Source organism: Tauraco erythrolophus, chromosome Z (genome assembly GCF_009769465.1).
Source record: "Tauraco erythrolophus isolate bTauEry1 chromosome Z, bTauEry1.pri, whole genome shotgun sequence".
NCBI lineage: Eukaryota > Metazoa > Chordata > Aves > Musophagiformes > Musophagidae > Tauraco > Tauraco erythrolophus.
In genome coordinates, this window is record NC_141496.1 from 62,027,870 (window position 1) to 62,040,601 (window position 12,732).

Genomic DNA, 12,732 nt, shown 5'->3' on the forward strand with positions numbered 1-12,732 from the left:
GCTGTCTACCAGCCAAATGCAGCTGGAATGTGTTAGTGTACAACCAGCAGGGAGAGCTGGGCAGGAAAGGAAGGCTCTCCTGTCAGATCAGTTGAGCATCCTTATGTGAAGACGAGCACCTGCAGAGGTCATGTCAATGAATTACGGCAGTACCTAACAGAAGTTAATGAGCCCATGCTGACTGTACACTCAGCTGGCTGTGTGCTGACAGGAGGTTCAATTTGTACATTTTTATAGGCATCTGTTATTGTTCTTTCCTTCCCTGTACTGGCCTTAAGAAGCGCTGCTGTCCTATTGTGATACTGCGGTGTAATTATCTGTAGAACTTGGCGTAATGAGTTTAATTGGTTTTGTTAGTCATGTGAGGGAATTTTTTTTTTGTAACAGACCTATATTATTAGAGACAAGTTTTTTAATCTTTAAGTCATTGTAATAATGGAATTTATTTTTGAATGAGACTTAAAGGCCGTAAGTGTTCATTAACTCAAAGCTCACGTACAGAATTGCCATTTATCGTCTAGTCTTACCCCAGTACAGGACCCGTCAGAGCATTTCCTGAGGAAGTCTTATGTTCCTAGCACATTTATAGATTTGGAAACCTTTTCAATGCAGTTTGCAATCAGGCATGCAACTCTGAATCATGGGGCTAGAGTACTGGTATGTGGGCCACTAGAATCAAAACCATGTGTGTTCCCATCTTAACAGATGTTGGAGGGAATGCTTCTCTCACTGTGTGTTTGAATAGGCTGCTAGCTGTCCTGTTAACACTGAGCCTGTCAACAGAGTGCATTTGAGTACCTAAATCAGAATTAATTTGATGTCGATTAGCTAAATTCCTGTGTGGACACTTACTCAGAATGAAAGCACTCTTAATGTGAAGCGGCTTAAACTCAAAAGTAAATTAAGCTATGCCAAATTAATTATGGAAAAAAAGGCTTGACGAAGTTTAATGTACTATAAGCTCACCTTTCTATCTGAGTCTTCCTGGAAGTCTGTGTGTATCCAAGTCTATACTATGCTATTATTAATAGCCACCAAAGAGACAAATGGTTTTCTCCAACACTTTGTGCTTTCTCATACTCCTATAAGGTGCGTACTGAATGCATACAATTCCCAACAGTGTTGGAGGCCAGGTGGTTGCAAGACCTGACACTGACTCAACAGCAATTTTCCACTCACTTTATCCAAATATGAATGGCTGCAGGGTCATTCTTAGTCATTTACCTTTTCAAGGAAATGTACATTTCTCACTTGCCTGTTAAGTGCATAGCATTTTCTCTTACAAGTGGTGATGTTGCCTGGACTTCAAAACAACGGCTTTCTTAATTTGGCAGCAGGCTTTTCACCATTATAAAAGTAAATATGGAAACTTTTTTTAAAAAAAGGGTTAAATTGTATGGTTCAGTCTTATTCAGAGAGAGTCTCTAAATCAGCTTTCAAAGCCTACAATTTTTTCGCGTTTCTGGGCTGTTCTTGCTCTTGGAATTTTTGGACAGGAAGGAGGTGTATTGTTGTCCTGCGGGTATTGCATTCTTTTGTGCCTTGCAGCTCTGAGGTGAGAGACAGTGAGTCGCAATCTGAGCTTTCTGAGACCCATGAAACTTGGCTTGAGGGCACAGGATAAGAAGGCAGCGGTAGAGAGCACTTTAGGGGGCTGCAGGGTTATATGGGGTCACAGAGCGCAGCCTCTGCCTTTCTCTGTCTTGTTGCCTTTTCTGTTCTGCCTGACACAGCTTTTCTCAATTATTTTTTGTTTCTTTTTTTTTTTTTTTTTTTTTTCCTCCTAGTTAATGCCTAGCCACAACATCTCTGCTGTGTACTGCCACTGCTGCTGCACAAAGGGAGCTCCTAGGCTTTTCTGAAGGAAGATGGCTTTCTGGACACAGTTGGGACTGCTGCTGTGGAAGAACTTCACCTACAGAAGAAGACAAACTGTAAGTATTAGCCAAAGGGCTTTTTGAGGTCTAAATTGCAGCCTTGTAGCTTACTTTTCAAGCAAAATAGGGAAAAATCCTGTAACTTGATGTTTTATGTCTAGTAGTTCCTGGCAGAGCAACTGGTCTGCCTTTGGAAAGACCTGATTCAAACTGAAGAGTGGTGGACAGAAGACAGAGGGCTTGAAGATGCTGAAGACTCCTGTTCTGAACCCAAGTGTGAAAGAGTGTCGAAATACCAAAACACTCATGTCAGACCAGGCAGGCAGGGTGCCTTGTGCATACAGGATGATGTAAACTGAAAACGTGTGCTATGATCTGCTCTGCTCTGCAGAAGGGGCAAACTGCAGGGGTATGCACTTGGATCTACAAGCTTTTGAATCTGCAAGCTGCAACAGCAGCCACAAATTTCCGCCATTCCTGAATGGCAGAAGTGGTGGAGGCAATAGCAGGTATCTTCAGTCTCCTTAATTGCGGAGAGAGACTCAAGCCTGTCGTGTAACTTTACGACACAAGGTGTAGTTTAAGTGACTGGCATGAGACGTTCTCATGTCAGCATGGAGACAAATCCAGGCAACTGCTGGTTTTCTACCAAGGTGAATTCTGATTAGTTTCAGTGCTAGCCTCACTATCTATTAGCAGTGTAGGAAGATATGTGTTCAGATAGACAGTATCCTAGAAGAATTTCTCCTTGTGGTGACAAAGGCACAGGAGTGTGAATCCAGTATGGAGTTCTAAGGTTCTTCTGTCTCTACATTAACGAGACCTCACAGGGTGCTGTAATTCCTGCAGTCGGCTAAAAGCTGGAGAAAACGTGCTATTTCCCCTTCAGGGATTTAGGGGACAACTGTGTTGGGTAAAGGCACATCCTGTACAACAGGCCTGTGCAGAAGATCTGTCCTGTTAGATCTGACCTTGAGGTGGTATGAATAGAGAATGTGAAGGGAACATGAGTTACGGAGGTGGTGAGTGGAAAGTGGTCTGATAAGCTTTCTGAACCCTGTAAATGTCAGGGTCCTTGCCAGCTGGCTGGGGCTGGGTCGTTTTAGAAACTCGGAGTCACAAGGGAGGAGAGGGTATCATACTCACCACCAGAGATGGAGACAGTCCCTAAAGCCTTTGCTCAGGTGTCTGAGGCTTGTTTTCATAGGACTTGTGTCGAGTGAATTCAGAGCTGGAATTAGTCCATTCTTAAACAACACCAGACCAAGGGGGCTCATGGCATCTCTGACTTTTCCAGTATACCTCTGTGGTTACAGACCTGCCAGTGATGACAGGATTTGCCGTGATTTGCATGTTTTTGTCCTTAACGCAAGTGTCTTGATCTCCCAGGACGGGACTGCTCAGCTGAGAGGCTGTGGGCTGTGTCAGCCACAAGGAGTGAGGATGTTTCTTGGACGTATGGGCCAGCATCCTCACCTTGTGAACAGCCTCATAATTTAGAAGGATGTTGCAATGGAGCTGGGGAACTTCATCTCAAAACTGGCTACAGCTCCTAAAAAGATAGGCTGTTCTCAGCTGTTGCTCATATAAGCTAGGCTCTTAGAGCTGAAAACAGCCTCTTCCTCTCTTACCGCTAGACATCTTGCTCTTGACATCTCTCAAAGTGATTTTAGCAACTAAGTGAACTTTAGGACATTGGTAGATCCTCTGCAGCAATGCTTAAACTGGTTAAACCAGGAGGAGATTTCAGAGGAGTTGAGTTTTACACTAAGGATGACTCTTTTTTTGTCAGGGCCTTCTAAAACTAATGCATCAGGTTTGAAGGTTACTTGAAGAGGTCTAACATGATGTGTCCTGTCAAGGTAGCTGTAGGCTGGCTTGCTGGGCAGCAGAGGTGTGTTGAGATCCTTTGGTGACCCCACAAAAATGCAGTAGGCTAAGCATGTGTCAGTGAAAAAGACCTTCCTGCTTGTACTTCTGTCATGATCTTGGATCTGCTCAGCTATTTCTTGGTACTTTCTGGCAGCTTCTGTATCGGCTTCCCATCAGGTAGCCCAAAGGGCATGAGGTTACTCATAGTCTGTTCCATGCCAATGTTATTGGTCAATTCACAATGACAGCCTGAGACATTGCATGTTTTGTGGGATTTTTATATCTCTGGGTTTTTTCTCATCAATGATTCCCACTTGGGCTTTACCTGAAGATGTCAGGAGGGGAAGGCCACTTAATGGAAAATGGCAGAAAAGTAGCAGAACGTCTCACCATGCTGTTATCATGGCCGCACAGTTATCCATCTGTTTGTTTTACTGTTGGGAGACTGGTGTCTTTGAGCCAGGTGTGCTGGTGATGGCTCTCTCCTGTTTATACTTAGTGAAGATGTAGCCCAGAAATAGTGTGATCCTTACTCTTCTTCCCCCAAGAAGCGTGGGTTAGCCTTTGCCTCACACTGAACCCTCTCCTCAGCTGCTGTGAGTTTGGGCTGCGTTGCGAAAGCTGGGTTCAAAGCTCAGCCTGACGTGTGCAATTCAAGTGTTACTTTGTACTGGATAACTTCCAACAGCACTGGAGCGGGGCGAAGGAGTTTACAGGGGGAGAGAAGGCAGGAAAAATCATGTTCAGGGGTCACTGTGTGAAAAAAAAAAACCCACATTTCTCTCTCCCTGCTGTCTTGCAAATAAGGAGGCACCTCAAACTCGCATGGAGAGGCTGGTCAGCTGTTTCCTGCATTGAAACTGAACCATAAAGGTGGCGAGAGTGGTTGATGGTGCGATGGGTGATAGTTTGATTAGTTCTTGCTTAACAGATTTCCTGTTAACAGAGTGTAGATCTCAATATTTAATGGTATCCTGGATCATCAGCCAACTGGTATAAATTGGGTATGCTTCAGGGACTAGCCCCAGTGAAATTAGGAGCAGTTTGTTCTACGAGAAGTGCTGCTTCTGAATTCACCTGCCATGTGCAAATGGCATGTTCTTCCTTCAACTCCAGATGGAGCAAGGGTGGCACAGGGGGTTGGAGGTTTGAAGCTTCATTTCACTATTTACCAAGCTAGTCTAGTAGTTGCAGCATAAAAATAGATGAGGTAGACTGGCTTTTTCAGTATCTACTTAGTATGAACCTTAGTGAGACATGTCCCCTTTGGCATCTCTGTATCCTCCTCTGCAAAGGCCATAGTGGCTGAAAAGTGCTGTCACAGGAAGGTCAGGAGCAGTAGAGTAAGCAACCTACTGACCTTTAGGAGCAAAAGGAGTAGAATTCAGTTTTGTTCAGTAGCTAAAGAGGCTGGCCAGGGAGTCCAGGCTTGCTGTTGAAATGCCACTTACATGTTGAGCTTGATCCCTGTGAATTTTTCTGTGCTTCAGTTCCCTGTCTAAAAAATGCTCTGCGTTTAATAACAGGCCTTTCCTGTATTCTCGTCTGGTCTCTCTAAATATCTGGGTTCTTTATATCTTTACCTGACACTCACTGCCTATCTGTAAGTACCCTGTACTAGTGTGTGTCTACCTTTCGGAACAAATGCACATTAGAACAAAACAATAACTAGAGATGAGCTTAATCTTAATAGCTCTACTTTCCTGATACCAATATACTTTTGCACCAGTGAAATGGAAAGATTTGGCATAGTTATGCAGCAGCACAATTTCCATGCCTGATGTGTTAGGATAGAAGCTCAGTGGTTTACTGTGAGAATGGGATGCAAGTACTTCCCACTACCTCTAAAATATGAGGCAAAGAACTCAGCTCATTGCTGGGAAGATTTATTGTGAGGTTTCTTTCAGTCAACAGATGAAAAGAACTCTACAAAGAAGCCAAAAATAACCTTAAGCACATCCAGTTTAGTCGCATAACTGGCACATATCAAGGAGAAAAGCCTGTAATTCTTTGCAGATTATCCTCTGAAGCTGGAGGAACAAACTTCTTGGTCCTGGAATGCATAGGCAAAGTGAAACGAGGCAGTGCTTGCAAAACTGTCCTGGCTTGCAAGTGGATTGTACTGGAACCTCTGTTCTGTCCTGTATTTTGAATATGACATCCTAATACTTTGTCTTTATTGTTTCTAGTTCCAGCTGCTGATCGAAGTTGCCTGGCCTCTGTTTATCTTCTTCATCCTGATCTCTGTAAGACTTTCATATCCGCCCTACGAGCAGCATGAATGTAAGTACCAAACACAGCAGCTGCACCCAGAATGGTGGTTGTTTCATGGTTAGAAGGTAATAATGCATACAGCTGGCAAGACGCAAGGAGCAGGGGCAATACTTGCATGCTTCGGTCAGAAATCTTCAGGGAAGTGTTAATGGCTGCTTTCCTTCCATCGTGGGAACTGCAGTATGTTCTGGCACGTTGATGTTGCTCCAAGACTATACATTGCTGTTTTTCTTGCTGTTTCTCTGTTTTTGCGTTTATAATATATTAGCCGAGAATTTGCTATGGAAGTGTGGCAAGTCTGCAAAACCCACACAGAACGCATGTCTTATTTCTCATCCCTGATCTGTATGTGACTTAGCATAAAAAGAAAGCAGCATTCAGCTCTGTAAGAAGGCAGTCTCATTTTCAGTCTGTAATGTGGGTTAATGTATCACATTAAAGACCACAAAAGCATTTCCATTCCGTCTAACCATAGACTGTCAGCCCTGTGTTCAGCAGATTCATCAGTCATGCATTTGTTGGGGAAAACTATTCTGCTTTTCTCTTTACATCCTAAATGGGCACATTTCTGCTTTTCTTTCAAAGGAAGCTTATTCTTTTTCTGAAAATGACAATTTTTAAGCCTCCGTGTTGATTGCCATTTGATTTAGGAAGTTTATTATTTTTACTTGTTTATTAGCAACATGCTTCACCTTACTATGATTGATGACAGCCTCATACTGCAATTAGCTGACTACGGAAGAGCGCTTTGTTTATTTTTCCTTTGCCTGATTACTGCAAGGTAAAGTTAAGGGTCAGCACAACATGATTCTGGATGGCGCTCTAAAATGCTTAATTCTTAAAACAGGTGAAGAACTAGCTCTTACAGCATTTACCCTGTGTCTCTTTGCAGTGTCTGGGGGTTTTTATGCTGCTTTCTAGGCTTTCATGCTAGTGAGGATCCTTTCCAAGCTGAAGTGTTAATGTCTGCTGTTTGCCATTACACTTCAGTCACTGCTGGTCCCATGTATGGCATAACTCACTTTCTACAGTGCTTGACACGATAACTGACGCTTCCTTAAATTAAGTTTCATCCTTTTCTGCGTGTTGTTTGAATGGCCTTTCTGACTGTTACAGTGGCATTAGGAAAGATACCTGTAATATGGACACAAAGCTGAAGAGAGGCAATAATTGGTCTACTCAGCTGGTGTAACTAACTGGCAGCCTCAATGATAAGTTACCCCAGCTGTGACAGTGCTGTATTTAAACTCAAACTTAGCAAGAGCTATTTTTTCTAAAAGCTGTTTAGATTGGCCTCGTTGGTCATTAGCCTCTTTGTAAACACTTTGCTCTGGCACCCTGATGTCACAAGCAGAGTTTTGAGTCTTTCACCTACAGCCCTTTTCCTTTCCATTTATGTTGTCTGATGTTTTGTCTGCCTCCTCCCTGTGTTGTCATCAGGAATTGTAGAGTGTAAAGCATCTAGTAACTTTTAAATTCACCATTTATACTTAATTCCTCTCCATTTTTCTGAAAGCTTCTGAGAATAGGCAACTAAATTATTTAAGTCTGGATTGGTTTCGTTGAACATTCACTTATATGCTGACAGATGCGGATGTGTTGTATAGCGGAACATGTTTTGCTGAACTGTGAACAGAGATAGGGAGAAACAAACCTTGAGTTCCTGGTGAACTCTGTGGCAACCCTGTGGATGCCTTGAGGGAAACAGGATCGTTATCTGTCGCGGCAGTGCTGTATGCTGTGATGAAATGACTTGCAGGTAATGCCTGATGATACCAGTAACAGAGCTGCATGTGAGTCCTTTGTAGCCTCCAGATAGCCTCAGTATTTTAATGGTATGGCTTTTTCAACAAACAGATAAGATTTTCAGTTCTGTCTTCCTGTTTAAAGAGAAGAACCAAGGATTGGGCTGTTTGTGATCAGACTTTCCAGTCAGGATTTTTTTTATAGGAGCTTGGCCTGTTGTGAAGAACTTTTTTTCTGAAAACACAGGGGAAAATTTTGCTTGCTCTTGAGGGATAGTTACGTGGCTTTCACCAGACCAGCCAGAGAAGACATCTTAGATTGCTATTGAGCAAGACTGCTAACTTCAGTCTTGTAGAGCTTGACTTTCTTTTCTGTTCCTGTGACCTTTTAAGTTATTCAAAATGCACTTTGAGGAAAAAAAAAATCTGACAAAAAGGGACTTTAGTCTCTACTGAGAAGCTAGGTGTTTGCAGCAGTGTCACTGAAAATGGTGTGCTGTTGTACTGTTTTCTGTGTAACTCAGCTGACTTAAAACTGGCTGATGCTTGCTTTACTCTTCAAGGAACTATTGTTACATGTATGTAAAATAGTTATCATGAATTCTTGTGCTTTCTTTCTCTTTTCATATTGCTTTTAATAGTTCGAGTTCTTAGCCATGTGAAATAAAAGGCATGGAGGAGAGAGAAGGTAGCTCCTCTGAGAAGTTTTAGGAAAAGAATCTGAAAGTCTTAACATTTTTCCCTCCCCTCCTCACCCTCCAAGCCCCTCTGCCAAGACGAACAAAAAAGCAAAATGAAACAAAAGCCAGACAGCTCAGGTAAATGGCTTTTCTATTTTAAAAAAAGAACTGGGAACAAACAGTCCCCTGGGTACTGGAAACAATGAACCTTCGGTTCCGTCACCTTTCTCCTGAACAGAGTCCTTGTCTTTCTCTGGGGAGGTCTGATAAGCTCCCAGTCGTTCTTCATCCACCTACATTAACCAGCTTTGCTGTAATTCAGTAGCTTTGGCCTCTCTTCCTCCTGGGGGTTTGGTATCTCCATCACAGCTGTGGAGGTAGGGAGCTGGCCCCCTGCGTGACTGCAGGCAGCCTGCGAGGGCAGAGTGGGCATCAGAGAGGGGAGTATGCATCTCATGGTCAAAGCCTTGGGTAGCTGCTTCGAGTAGCTGCAGGAGGTACTGGGGAAGGGGAGTAGCCTTCCTCCCCACTCTCCTCCTTAGTGTGGGGGTGAGGAGGTGAATTCATTTGCAGAAGGCAACCTGATGGTATGTTTAAGTTGCAGGATTATGTGAGGGAAGCTTTTCTTCTGCCATCTTTGGAGGGTAGGTGGTTTGGAAGTGTCAGAGTGGCGCACCAGTGGAGATCTGCCATGGCTGGTTTGTTACTGGTTTAGTGCTTCACCTGAATGCAGAAAATAAACAGGATGTGAACTCCAGGCTACGTCTTAAGTAGATCTTTAATAACAAGAGTTAGACTTCAGCAAAAATGTTTGAAATATGACAGCAGGTGTCTAAATGTTTTAGGAACTCTAAAGTTTTAAGACTCCGGAAATCAAGCCAATATGGGAGAATGATGACAAACTTACCTCAGTGAAAATGCTGTAGGCACCCACCCCACAATTGCTGGCCCTTTGCTTGGTGATTACAGCACATGTAATTGAAGTGAGGCTTTGGAGTTGCCTGCTTTTGGGCATTCTTCAGCAAGAAGTACTGTATCCTCGTCAGTGTGGCCAAAAACAATGGTACAAAGGTAAGAGTAGTGAAGAGCTTCTCCTACAGACTTAACAAGGCATAGTTTTTAAGTGGAGGAGGCCAGAGCCATGTGGAGAACATAAGATGAGCTCACCTCTTCTAAATGTTGGCCATTCAGCTCTCTCGTAAGCAGTTTGGGGCAGTAACTGGCACAGGATTAGCGCTACCCTCCAAATGTAAAGCTGTGTAGCACTAACTTGTATCTCGTGTTGTCTCCTAACTCTTGTGTTTCTCTTCTAGGTCACTTCCCAAACAAAGCTATGCCTTCAGCAGGAACCTTGCCGTGGATACAGGGGATCATCTGCAATGCTAACAACCCTTGTTTCCGCTACCCAACTCCTGGGGAATCCCCCGGTATTGTTGGAAACTTCAATGCCTCCATGTGAGTCTGCCTGCCTGCTTTTTCCTCATCTCTGTTCTTGGGAAAACATATGGAAAAGGGATGTTTGGTAGTTGCCAGCTAGTTGTGTAACTCTACGCTATTGAGAGTTTTGCTGTTCCTGTTGCCACTGAAGTACAAAGCTCTCCAGTTACCAAGTTCAGAGGCACTGGTAGGTGTACAGTATCCCTGAGTCCAAGCAGCTGAAGCTCTCGGTGAATGAAAAGCTCTGCCTGGGCAAGGACTGAGTCCGTTCTCTTATCAGTTGCTGAGAATTTGGCCCATGAAAAGGCAAGGTGTAAGCTCTTTTTTTTTTTTTTTTCCAAGGACCCTTTTTTCCTGGTTAATGAACCTCTTAGATGGACGATGTAGAGTGAGAGGCAGTCGAAGAGCTGGTTTGGGGGATACTGCCTGACATTTGTGTCATTTATTACTGGCTATTGTGTTGCAGAAAGCTCAGTTTGTGGCCAACTTCCTTACACTCTGCCCTGCTTGGGCCATTCATATTGTCAGGCCAGTTAGGCTTAATGCAGAGTAAAATGTGTCTACAACCTAGAGAAGCATTTGAAAGGAGCAAAGATGTACTTAATTTATTGAGCTTCTAAGAGGAAGCAGTTTACAGGCAGCAGGAGGCCCTTTCTATCCCAGTCTTAAATAACCACTTTCAAATGCGTGGAGTTTTCCAATGTAACTTCGTGTGACCTTGCATTAGCAGCCATCTTTTATTAGGCTTCTTGCATTGTCCCAGAGTGGTCACTGAAGAAAGGGCTCATTGTACTGGAGAGGGCAGTGGCATAACTGAAAGTGACTGAACTTTGGAATTGGGATGTAAAACTGTATCTGCGGATGCTGGCTCACAGAGCTGATGACTGCTGGTCATTTTTGTGTTTTCCCGTCACCAGTGTTTCCCGCCTGTTCTCAGATGCCAAGAGGTTACTCTTGTACAGCCAACAGGACACGAGTATAAAGGATGTCCAGAGGGTCCTGGGAAAACTGCGCAAGTTGGGAAACTCCTCTGGCTCAGGTAACAACATGGTAGAAAGAGCCTCCTACGTCTGGTGTTTCTGGTCTGGTTAATTCTGCATGTATGTAAATTTTGGAGATGTACCATAATGGGAAGGTGCATGGTTATAATTTACAGCTTGTCGAGCCCTTTCCAATCCTGCTTAAGTACCTTATGCCTCTCCTGTATCAGAGCTTCTTGTGCTCTGTAGATTCTTTGGTGGAGCAGAAAGGAGATGGTCTGTAATGCCAAGAGTAGCAGCTGTTTTGGATGTGAAATTACAATTCTCAGCTCACCGAAGTCAGTTAAAATGCTGACTTTCTCAAAGGAGTCTAAGTAGTGTGTGTTTTTGGAAAGCACTAGTTATTTTGCTATTTTGTCGGTAGAGCAAGGAAAGCAGTATGGCTACAACTTAGTGCTCTACCCCTGAGCTCCGGAGGTAAGTGTGCTGTGAGGATGTGGATGAGGAAATGCTGATGTTGACATCCAGTTTACAAACTCAAAGCTGGTTTATTATCTGACAATGAAGTCTCAATTTCCCTGGTTTGTGTTGGGTTTTTTGGTTTGTTTTTTTTTTTTTTTTCCGTTTCTGTGTGACTGTTTGGTGTAGGATGTTTCATCTCTATTGTCTGGCAGGATTTTGAAAGGCAGGGTCCAAAAGAAAACGTTTTGTCCTGGGGGCTCACACAGCCCTGTTTGCCGTGAAAATGGAGAATCCTTCCATTTTTGACTTGTGCAGGAGAGTCTGGTGTGCCTTCCTGTCTCGTGCAGATGAGTAAGTGACTAGTGTGAGATCACACAGGAAGCTTGCAGCAGAGCTGGGATATGAAACCCAGTTTCAGAAAATTGGCAGATCTCTCATTGTTGCTAAGTCTCTCACATGGCAACTTGGTAGAGTCTTTTGGGATACTCCTCTCTGAAAGATTATTGCTCTTGGCTGCTGTGTTAGGGCTGCGTGCTTCTGTTGGAAATGATGGCAAGTAATGGTTTAGAAAGAAATACAGCAGGGAAATAGAGCAGGCAACACAGCTGTTGAGTGCCTTCACCTACAGCCTCTATCCAAGCACGTGGAACTCTTTGAACATGAGCGGCATTCTAGTGTTTTGTGAAAGTTGTCTGTGGTTTTACAGTTGTGTTTCTTCCTAGTTCTCCATTTATGTGGCTCAGGCAGGCTCTAAGAAGAAGAGTAACTGATCTGGTTTGATGTGAATAGTTTCATGTGTCCTAAGCACACTTTTTTTAAAGCAGAGATGGTGTTTTTGCATCCTCTCCTGTGTTGCTCTGTACATTGCTGGTCATTTTTAAATAATCTGTATTGTTAATGACAGGCTGGCAGATATGTGCTGGCTGTATGTACAGACATGAACTGTGCAAGGGATTTGTCTTGGATATATGACCCTGCTCTCTTCCCTTCAGGGCTGTGCAGCATCCTGATGTGATCAGATCTGCAGGTGTTACTGTAGTCTACTGACTTTCTTTCAGCATTAGTTGACACTTGTACTTATGTGTAAGGGACACCTTTCCTTGCTGGGCTTGTACCTGTATCACCAGGCTCCCCTCATTTTACTCTGAGAACTGGTAAGTGGCATCATCATGCTTTTACCTGAATCTGCGGCGGTTTTAAGTGGGAGAGGATGCAGAGTGAACCCTTTGTGCAGATGGACACACAATGAACACAGCCAAAATAAGCTAAGATGACTATTTCCCAAGGACAGATTTATACTGTTTTTCACAGAGCTCTTCAAACCCTTGGTTTGACTTGGTGGTCTTGTGGGAGCAAGCCCTCTTGGTCAGAATAATGGATGTTGTTGTTACTGGGTTTTACACCT

General features: G+C 43.5%; 1 protein-coding gene across 4 annotated transcripts in view; it reads left to right on the top strand.

Moving 5' to 3' along the window:
- ABCA1 (ATP binding cassette subfamily A member 1) overlaps nucleotides 1-12,732 on the top strand; it is a 93,826-nt gene that overhangs the window by 14,586 nt on the left and 66,508 nt on the right. For all 4 annotated transcript variants that reach the window (XM_086629940.1, XM_086629941.1, XM_086629943.1 and 1 more), the window contains exons 2-5: nucleotides 1,788-1,934; nucleotides 5,939-6,032; nucleotides 9,762-9,903; nucleotides 10,803-10,924. In XM_086629940.1, coding sequence (XP_086486066.1) covers nucleotides 1,869-1,934; nucleotides 5,939-6,032; nucleotides 9,762-9,903; nucleotides 10,803-10,924 — 424 coding nt within the window. In that variant the 5' untranslated portion in view covers nucleotides 1,788-1,868. The remainder of the gene's footprint in view (nucleotides 1-1,787; nucleotides 1,935-5,938; nucleotides 6,033-9,761; nucleotides 9,904-10,802; nucleotides 10,925-12,732) is intronic.